Below are 11,240 nucleotides of genomic sequence, written 5' to 3'. Positions count from 1 at the left end.
CTCGGGTACAGCGGCAGTGCGAGATGTCCGCCGAACATGGACATTTTTTTAAAGGGGAATTAACTTACAAGGCAAAACTATGCATTAAATCTCGCCCGTGATTCCTTGTTTCGTTTATGGGCATGTGCACTGACATTATAAAGCTGGCAGTGTGTGTGTGTTTGTTTGTGTATGTATGTGTTAGTATAGGGTCGATATGGTATTCCAAGCTTTCTCTATCTATACTGTAGAAGTAACTTTACATCCACGGTCTGCTAGGATTGGAATTTTCATCTTTACAATAAAAAATAAAAAACACCCTACAGAAATGAATGCTGAAGACTCCTTTTCCGGGAACTAGTGCACTGGATAAAGCCAGGATTTCCATTTGGAATAACCAGAATATAAAGCCAGGACTGACCATTACTATGTCATTCCCATGCCTCACTCTGCCAAACTAATAAAATTTCAAAGCCCTAGTGCCTTGATGGCTAACCTTGACACTCCAGCTGTTGTTGAACTACACACCCCAGCATGCTCTGCTTCGGTTTTGCTATTTGGCCATGCTAGATCTGATGCAGAGCATGCTGGGATGTGTAGTACAACAACAGCTGGAGTGTCAAGGTTAGCCATCAAGGCCCTAGTGCCAACAGTTACTGCACTGGAACATTCAAATGTTATTACCTCGGCAGAGGGGTACAACATTGCAAGGTCTGGTTTGTAGGACTGATTTAATACAAAGTGGTATATACAGATTAGAACATAACTCAACATAAGTAACTGATTTTAGATAATAATTGATTTATATGGAAGTGTTTACACCACTCTGTCCTTCAATAATCAACATAATATGGACCAGAAAGTACTACACATCATGGCATTCAACAGGTATATTGAGAACTGAGTTATTTCATTGCAATTGGCACTATTTACGTGGCGATCATTGACTTTTGTATTCGACAGTGGGACATTATTATTTATAACATTTTTGGCAAGTTAACACATTAAATATCAGTCTTCACACTCTGATTTATGGTTGTTAAATCTTGCCTGGTTTTTTTTTTTTTTGCTTTATTTTTTTATTATTTTTTTTAGTAAGAAATGCAAAAACAATCTTTTATGCACAGCAAAATCTGTAGTGGTTTATAGCACAAAAAATGAAATAAAAAATATTATTTTAATTTAAACCAACAAAGATCTCTGAAAAGAAAGCATTTACTTGAGTTGCATAACGATTCCAGTGTTGGTGAGCTTTATAGTCGCAGTGTTAGAATGCAAACATTTTACATCACTGCACCAGCTAACAGCAAAGTTGCAGTTCTGCAACATAATAAGTCTATACAAGTCTTCCAAGCTGTGAAGGAAGTACCGTACCTGTGTCCTAATTAGTGGATTCTCATTATATACTGTACTTTGTTTATATTCAGTCTTCTAGCTAACATACAGTATGTACACGTAATGGCTTCCTTAAAGCTTACAGTACTGTACCTCATTTCCATTTTTTTAATGCATGCATTGACACTTAATCCTTTCTTGTGCAAACTGTACACCACTTTTTTAATGTTCCAGAATACATCTACAATCATGGATTAAAGGATCAAGAATGTCAGGCTTTGCAGTACACTGGCTCTTAAGGGCTTTCATAATTACACACTGCCATTGAGTCATTATACAGTCTGTTATAAAAGGTAGTTCCTGAACTATTGAACTAAGCAATTCTTCATGCCATGCAGAATTAATAGTTTTTGAGGTTTTTCCCTTTAAGTTCATAGACGTTACCAACCTCTAGTGCTGTTAAGAAAAAGAAAAGTCTTTATTGCTCTTTGAGCTAGTCACATGCTTGTCTCACGTGTCGGACAGTATCCTATTTCACCAGTGTCAGGATGGATTTCTGGGATAAATAAATGGTTTTCTACTTTGCTTTCCTCCTGATTATTGTCCGGGTTCCTGTCCTCTCCTGCCATGTAAATGTCCTGAGTACAGTTTAGATTAATATTTTTCTGAAGAGAAAGAACATCAGTTCCTGCAGTCACATCTTTGCCATCATCCTGTTCCTCGGTGCAATTGGATTTTACTTCCTCCTGAGTTTCTTGTTGTGCACCACAAACCTGCATGAAGTCATCATCTTCTGTGTTGATTTCTGTAAAGCTGCTTCTCTTCTTTGAAGAGAGTGAAATAAGTCTGGGGTTTCGAGAAGGTGACGTTGAAGGTCTTGAATATCCACCTGATGGTTCAGTTTGTGGCTCTGTTGGTTGGTCTGGTGAAGAATAGTCTTGCAGAAAAACTGTGCTTAGCTGAAGATGAGTGTATAAGGGGTGGTCTATTGTACTTTGTGGTAATGTGCTTGTCAATTTTGTTGGATTTTGGGGAGCGCTGCTATTTGATGGTTTGAAGTTAACTTTCATGGATCTAGTCTTAAGTGGGTTGTTCATCTTCTGTGAACTCTGGCCATCATCCAGTTCATTACTGATCTGCTCTTGCAGAATTATTTTTGGGGTTCCACTATCACTTCTGGCAGATGACTCCGATATCTTATATTCAAAAGTGACATCTTTGGGTGCAAAACCTGCATATTTTGAACGTGGCAGGTGCTGAGACACTTTGACCTCTTGACTGCCTTCCTCAGGCACAGGATATGAAGGAAACCTCGTTTCCAGGTTACATCCTTGGAATGGCGTAAGAGGAGATCGTTCTGCTTCCGTAAAATCTGTTGCACAGCTAGCAAAGCTATCAATGCTGGAAATGCTTCTCATGTCCGTTATTATATCTTTTGGAGCAACTGACAGCTGGTTTCTCTTTGAGGAAACATCTTCCATTTCTATTTCCTCCTCATAAGCAGGAGGGATGACAGACTGCTCATGGTATGCAGAGTTAACACTGGGATGGGAATGCGTTTTGGTGATCTCATTGTACAACTCCTCTAGCTTTTGGGCACTGAGATGCTGTGGGCTGGAAGAAGTGTTTAATAGTTCCTGAGAGTCAGTTTGGCTGACCTCCTGATATTTATTATCGAATGATTTATTTGAACTTGTTTCAGACATTGTCCTACGTGCCCATTTCCATCGGCTTGGAGACAAATGGTTATCATTAGCTTTCTCTACTTTGTTAGATCCATCAGCAGACTTATCTACGACAATATCAATGAGCTCCATGCTGCGGGCAAATGCGTCTTTCAGATTCATGGACACAATGCTCCCATTTCTCTTTGCTCTTTCAAGAGCTTCTCTCCTCTTTATTGCCTTCTCCTGTCTCTTCTGCTCTTTGTAAAACTCTGAGAAATTGTTCACTATGATTGGGATAGGCAATGCTATCACCAGCACTCCAGCAATGCAACAAAGACCCCCTACTATTTTACCAAGCAATGTTTTTGGATAAATATCTCCATACCCAACAGTTGTCATTGTTATGGTGGCCCACCAAAAAGATGCAGGTATACTTGTAAATTTTGTGGCATCTTCATCTTTCTCAGCAAAAAAGACCAAACTAGAAAATATCATTATTCCCATTGCTAAAAACAATATCAATAATCCCAACTCGTTATAACTTCTCCTGAGTGTGAATCCCAGTGACTGTAGACCTGTTGAATGTCTGGCAAGTTTAAGGATACGCAATATCCTCATAATTCGGAATATCTGAACCACCCGACGGACGTTTTGAAACTGAAGAACACTCTTGTTGGATTCTGTAAGGAAAATTGTAACATAGTATGGCAATATTGCCAATAAATCAATTATGTTCAATGGCCCTTTAAAGAACTTCCACTTGTTTGGTGAGGAGAGCAAGCGTAGAAGATACTCCATTGTGAACCAAGCAATGCATACAGCTTCCACGTGTGCCAGCTGTGGGTTGTCAGTTGGATGTCCAAACTCATCTGGCACTTGCAAATCAGGTAGTGTGTTCAGTGATAATGCGATTGTCGAAAGCACAATAAACAGGATTGATATAATCGCCAAAATCTGAAAGACAAGATAAAAAGTCATACTTATTATGGGTATGGTTATCTGAATGATATAACAAACTAAAAGTGGTTATATGTAATGGCATACATTTCTAATACCCCTTCAACATCGCAACAAATTACTGGGTACCGGGGCCGGTTTCTTGCCAGTTCAACTGCAAATGGGTAGCAACATGGTAAAAAGAGTTCTTACCGGTTCGTTGCTGTGCAGTGTGAATGGGTTAACTGGGTCGATTGTCCCATTTCCCGTTCACACTATGGAGAAGGCAGCGCATGGAGCAGCGTCAGCTCTAAGCGCTGCTTCCTCCCCCACCCCCCAATGAAGCGCCCACTCCCCACCGCACCCCCGGATGACGTCAGCAAACCGGCAATAATGCCAGTTCGCTGAGGGGATGTGAACATCCCAAAATGCAGGGTCACACCGGAACTGAACCGTTTCAAAGTCCTTGTGCGACCCTGCATTTTGCGATGTGAAAGCAGTATAATATTCTGAAATGCTTTCAAACGTGTGTATATCCTTACATAAAGCATATACAGTACACAGCTGCTTCACTGATTATACTTCAATACAAAAATCAATCGTATGACACCATCTCAAATTTCCCCTAACTTGACCCAAGAACAAGGTAAATATGGATGAATACTGAAGCAGTTCTGTGGAATTCCACTTTATGCCTCTATTTCCCTTGCTTCCATATCTTCTAGGCCTGCTCAGGCTAAACTCTGTTTTTTGTAATTCAGTCTTATTGAGAAAAGGCAAGTAACAGCAATTATGTAAACATGTAAGTCAATCGGTACACCCAAATAGGTTTCATTGTACAATAAACAGGAGGAGTACCAAAAAGACCAATAGGCACAATTTCTGCAATATTAGCTATAGGAAATAGAAAAGAAAAGAAAGGCAGAAAAAAACGGAAAGGGGGGAACCCAATGAGATAAGAGGCATATGCATCTATAAAGATAGATAACTTGGTTGTTATGGTCTTAGATAAATGTGTTAACTCTCTGTTCTAACCATGCCATATTGCACCTGTAGGTGCATGTATGCTGATTATCTGAATAGCTTGACATTCTTCCACCAAGGTTTGAAAGACTTGTCTTTCGTTGTTTGACTGAGCAAACCATTATTATTATTTTTAATGGATCTTGCACAGAACAGAGTTGTGAGGAATGTCGTTTGAGAATGGCGCACACCTGCGGATGCTAATGGGAGACTTTTTCAGACATAAAAGGAGCCTCTTGTCGGAATTGAAATGCGTTGGTCCAGCAGGCCGGGACCAAGAACGTGGACCTCATACCTTTACCTGTGACAGCTGGGAACTTGCACCTGTGTTTTGCCTGGGGACATTGCACACAAGCACTTTAAGAACAGTTCCATCACTTCCATTAAATTGTTATGTGTCCTGCTACTTTGGATTTCCCCTGCTGTTATTTAAAATCATGTCGCTGTGATTGTATCCATTCATAGACTTCTCATCTTGTGATTTTATAGATTCATGTTATTTTACATCTATTCATGTTTTAAAACTGTACTTCACTATGTACATCCTCTTTCTGATTCTCTCCACATGAGTGCTTCTCATCAGATTACATTTAGAGACGGAAAGTGGGAAGGCTATTGGACAACAAGCGCATGTTAAGTTGAGTGATCATTTCTGTGTATGTTGGTATCTTGGTGGAGGAATAAGGAAATAATTATTTTCACATATTTGTACAAGATGCTAGTGAGCACTTACTAGGACACATAAATTATCATAATTTCGAGGTTCTGGGGATATGTAATGTTACAATGCAGCACCCAGCTCCTGTCACTGAGTAAGAGCACACATTTTGGAGTTACCCAGGTGCATACCTCACCCTTGTTGTGATGCCACTGGCTACATTCTACTAAAAAAGAGAACTAGCCGTTAATGAGGTATTATAGGGACTATCCCATGTTCTGAATTATGGGAGTTTGTTGAGAGAGAGAGAGAGAGAGATGACGGGGAGGAAGCCAAACATCATTAAGCCTCCCTCGGGGGCGGGGAGGAAGCCAAACATCATTAAGCCTCCCTCGGGGGCGGGGAGGAAGACAAACATCATTAAGCCTCCCTCGGGGGCGGGGAGGAAGCCAAACATCATTAAGCCTCCCTCTGGGGCGGGGAGGAAGACAAACATCATTAAGTAAAAAATGGCACAAATTTCGTTATTTTAGCCTGGGCCCCTATCTGAAGAGCCACAGATTTATTTGTGGTATTTGACCAGTGGAAGAAAGCGAATACTGGGGTTTTGAAAGCTTGTGGGAGGCTTGCCCACCTTCCTGAGCTGGGGTTTGGTCATGCAAGGGCCCTTCTGGATGGGTAGACAATTATGAAAGAGAGAGATATAGCTAGAGATATAGAGAGATACAGAAATACAGATAGATAGAGAAAATACAAAGGGGTAAATTGCCCATAGCAACCAAAAAGATTCTATCTATTATATTCTAGAAGGTGCTAAATAAAGACGGTTGGTTGCTATGGGCAACATCCCATTTTCAATAGAACTCCCATCTTAGTAAATTGACCCCTAATTGTCACTGAACAAAAAACGTCAAACTAACAAATAACCCAAGAGAACCTTAAGAACATCTATGCATCCTTGCTCACTGTGTAATGTATGTTTATTATATGAATAATAAATTAAATGAAATATTATGCAATGTCACACCAAAACCCGAAAAGTGTTCAAAGTTCATTCTACAAAACCTCTGAAGTAACGATTCAAGTAATACACCTAGTAAATGAATATGAACAGTGACTAATGGCTGCAGCCTATAAGTGCCGCATTTCAGAAATTCACATTGACATGAATAATGTTTACATTATAGGTGTGCTAATATATTTTCTAAGCGGTATTCCCTGAAATAATTGCGTACATCAGCACAATATTTCCATAAGTCTGCATAGAGGCAGTATGTGTACCAATTCCTTATTTTTATTTATACATTTAATCCAGAATAAAATGTTCCTCTGGTTGCAACGGCTCCACTCCTGTATGTAAATACACTTTATATAGCAGGTGTATAAATAACACTTGGTTTTGTGAAACTCGGTAATAAAGTATAGTACAGTACAAGCCAGCTTATGTGCAAGGTCTGCTGAATCCTAGCCTACGTTAATTGCATTATTTACAGGTATTATTGTAGTCTGTTGCCTGCTGGGAAAGCTTAATTCTCACCAGCAGAAAATTGTTAAAAGTATAAATGGCAGATCAATAGCCTCTTCTGTAACATCTAATAACATCAGCATATACTGAAAAATGACATTTGCATTGGAATCATACCGTCAAATGCCGCATACTGCTTGACGTTATTTACATAATGGAAGGAAGTAGACAAATTAGAAGTATAACGTACATCATATTTCACACCACACCTCGGACTTGGGTTATTGCTGGGTTGCTGTCTACCAGGGTTGACCAATCCAGCAATTTGATCCGTTTATAAGAAAGGACAAGCCGGGTTTAATAAGAAAGCACTGACCCGGGGTCGGACCCAGGACCGAAATCCCGGGTCTGACCCGGCATAGCGATGAGAAAGGGGTATAAGTGTACAGTTTGAAAAGTTAAACCATCTCCAGTAGAATCAGCATATGTTAAGATTAAAATGAAAAAAAATAAAATAAAAATAAATTGCCTTATAATAATCAGCCTTTGGTTATGGTATTTAAGGGAATGACAAATAATTTCCCTCATATTGCCCCAAGGATAATTAAATTAGGAGCAAGGAACAGCTAGTTAAAACCTTGCGGACCTCACGCCAAGTTTTGGATTACCTTGGGTATGCATGCTTCTCATACCGGCAGTATCCAATTTCTGGATTTTGAAAATCCCACGGCGTGAGTAAAAAAAAAAATATATTAATGATACTTACCCTTCTGGTGGTTTCCGGGGATCCTAATGCTTCCCCTCCAGCTTTACACTGTTGAGGGGGTTGCTGAGAGGTGTGGGGTTGATTTTGCCATGTAAGTGATTGCCGCTTTAAAAAACATGGGAAAACTCTCCCAAAATCTCTCACTTTCTGAAACTCTCACCCTATTACATTTGGCCCACTGGTTTGAAGATGAGTAATTATTGACTAATTAAGGTAATTGCTTAATTAGTCATTAGAGGGGTGCTGATAGGGTCCCAGAGCAAGTTCTGGTGATGTTTCCTAAAATGTATGATTTTAGGAAATATCTGATTTGCTCTGGTGGTGCATTAATAAAGAAGCAGTGATTTCTATTGATATCACTATCTTATTTTCTGTCTTTTAATTGAATAGCAAAGCCCTGGGGCTGCAGGTTTTTGAATTCCCCCCTAAGGGGCATAGTTATTTATATAAATTTTAGTAAAATATGAAAACCAGTGTTTGCACACCACATTATTTTAATACCACAGGAATGATTGGAAGGACCCTACAGTAGGGCGGAGTGAAAAAATTGAAATTGCGAAATCGGCTAGTGTGGAAAAGTTGTGACTTGACCTGAATAAGAAACGTGCAAAAGCATTTTGATCTGAGTCAGCATCTTCTGTTCTGGCAAGAGGCCTAAAGTTTCACTTTTTAGGTGAAAATAACGAAACCTATGAAGATGCTCCGATCTAGTTCAAATTATGTCAGGATGTCTTAGAGTAGTTAATTAATATACTTTAGCATAGTAAAAAAGAGTATGAGCTTTTCCTAGTGCAAAGTGACTCGAATACATGTAAAGTAATCCGCGTCCCCTACCGGGACTCGCTGCGCTCGTCACGCTTCGGGCTCGCCACACTATATAAAATCAACTCCACATCGACGTGGTTAGTAGGGGTATAAAAAGGTTGGAGGACGTGTTCCGCCGCCCCTTGCGGGGCTCGCTGCGCTCACCACGCTTCGGGGTGGCGTGGATAGTGGTGGGGGGGGGGGGTGCCTAAAACCTCATTGTATGTCATACAATGCATACAATGATATAATTGTATAGGTAATGTAATTCCATCGTACACCCTATATATGCGGGAGGTGTGATGCGATTCGGTGCGATGCAATGTACACCTGTGTCTTCTAATGTCCAACAAACTCTTTACTGAATGCTACAGTAAGTTCAGTAAACAATGCATTACACTCTGTTCTTTAGGTGCAGTATTTAAAACACTTCTGCTTATTGTCTTTACTTGTGGCAGTTTATTTTGAACATGAATTGGTCTGAAAAACAGTTTTGCATCCCCTATGCTGGGAACATTAATGGGCTGCAAAAAGCCAATATATTAACAGTCAGGTACGTTAAAGTGTATTAGAGGTACGTTATGATGTAATAAACAAATACATCTAATGTTTAGAAAAATAAAATCAAGGACATTGATTAAAAAAATAACAGATTAATCTTTCTATGAGTGGTGTCCAGCAGTACATATATGCCAATCACTGTGTGAATTACTAGGCAGGATTGATGAGCAATACTTTATTTCCTTTTTATGTGCTTATTGACCCAATTTAACAGTCTAATAATAGCAGACATCAATCACAATTGGTTTGTATAAACCAACTCAATACAGAACATAAACAATAAGAAGACAATACTGTATGTGCAACATCTTTGAACCCTGTTATTATTGAATCAATTGGTTTAATTTTTCTAAACATTAGATGTATTTGTTTATTACATCATAAGAGGGAGAGAAAGCAGATGCGCTGCCTATCTGAAATAGGTTCTTTACATACAGATTGAAAAATACATCTCGCTCACTGGCCCTCAGGGGATCAGGACAATCCTGGGGATCAGCAGCAGCAGCAGCTGTGTTCTTTACAACTGTGGAGCCACTATAGCTCTTCAAACTTATGGGCAGATTTATTAAGCTCGGTGAAGTGATAATGTGGCTGGTCCTTTATCACCGGCCAATCAGCTCCTGACTGTTAAGTTACAGGCTTGGTTTGAAAAATGACAGGTAGGAACTGATTGGCCGGTGATAAAAAACAGACACTTTATCACTTCACCGAGCTTAATAAATCTACCCCTTAGTCTCCACATTTTAAAAAACTGTACCTAAAAGCATACTTCTCATGGTTACCACTGCAAATACACACATATGCCATGGGGTGTCTTTGTCCTTATTATCAATTCTCAATTGAATACTGTATCTGATATTTGTACAATATTAATAAGGAATTCGTCTGTGTCTTGACTGTACTAGGGATAGGGCTACCCCTTCCTGGTCGATATCTACAAACTAATAATTTAATACTTATCAGGTTGAATATCTCGCTAGCTTATAGCAATTATACATGCCCGATAGGGGTCAGGGATTCTACAAGAATTACCTAGACATTATGGGGGAAATTTACTAAGATGTGAGTTGTATTTCACTTGGGATGTTGCTATGGGCAACCAATCAGAAATTAGTTGTCATTTTTTTAGCACCTACTAGAAGATAAAAGATAGTGGGGGAGATTCTCTAAGCTAAAAATGTGGTAAAAACCCCATTATCAGGGTTTTTACTGCATTTTGGGATGCAATAAGCATCCCCAGCCAGGTTACCACGGCGGGGGGCATCGCCAGAAAAATCTGTCGATGCCCCGTAGAAGCCTATGGGCTTCTACCGCATCCCACCGCCGCCCCGCAACGACCCCCCCGCCGCCCCGCACGGACCTCCGCCACCCCGCATCGCCCCCTCACCTGTGTCCGGGCAGCACAGAGCTGTGCTGCCCGGACCTGTGACCTCCTCCCTGCACTGATCCTCTTCCAGGTGCAGGGAGGAGGAGAGCCCAGCACAGCAGCAGCAGCGCCGGGTGTGGGAGGGGGGAGCCGCCGGGACCTGCTGGGACCCGGCGACTCTCACCGCAAAGGACAGCTCTTAACGCAAGAGCTGTCCTTTGCTATAATTATCGCATATGTTAGAACATATGCGATAATTATAATGGCGAAGGGGGGCGGAGAGTTTTAGAGAATCTCCCCCAGTATCTGATTGGTTGCCCATAGCAACATCCCATGTGAAATACAACTCACATCTTAGTAAATTCCCCCCTATGATTCAAGTCTCTAATCTGACACACCATTCCGTCAGAGATCCCTGAACCCATTACGTATACTTTTGAGTAGAACAGGAGTACAGGAATCACTGTGTTATTACTCATATTTATGAGGTGATATCTCTGTATACGATACAGTGTAAACAACTGTATTACCTTATCTGTACTCACTTTTTTCATGTTTTCATGTTTTATGTAGTTTGTCTGTGTGTCCATATCATAAAGATTGTTTAATAAAAGCAATTTTTTTAGATACTAAAACCTTTTTCTTACAAATATAAAAGAGTGCCCCCAACAAAAAGAGAG

At 40.2% G+C, this 11,240-nt stretch overlaps 1 protein-coding gene across 2 annotated transcripts in view; it reads right to left on the bottom strand.

Moving 5' to 3' along the window:
- Window positions 1-1,508: 1,508 nt before the first annotated feature.
- Window positions 1,509-11,240, bottom strand: part of KCNB2 (potassium voltage-gated channel subfamily B member 2) — a 225,731-nt gene continuing 215,999 nt past the window's right edge. For both annotated transcript variants that reach the window (XM_083187250.1, XM_083187249.1), the window contains one exon: window positions 1,509-3,935. In XM_083187250.1, coding sequence (XP_083043376.1) covers window positions 1,812-3,935 — 2,124 coding nt within the window. In that variant the 3' untranslated portion in view covers window positions 1,509-1,811. The remainder of the gene's footprint in view (window positions 3,936-11,240) is intronic.

This window comes from Crinia signifera, chromosome 5 (assembly GCF_055691185.1).
Source record: "Crinia signifera chromosome 5, ASM5569118v1, whole genome shotgun sequence".
Classification (NCBI taxonomy): domain Eukaryota; kingdom Metazoa; phylum Chordata; class Amphibia; order Anura; family Myobatrachidae; genus Crinia; species Crinia signifera.
Note: the sequence above shows the minus strand (reverse complement) of the source record. Positions and strands in the feature narration are given on the sequence as shown.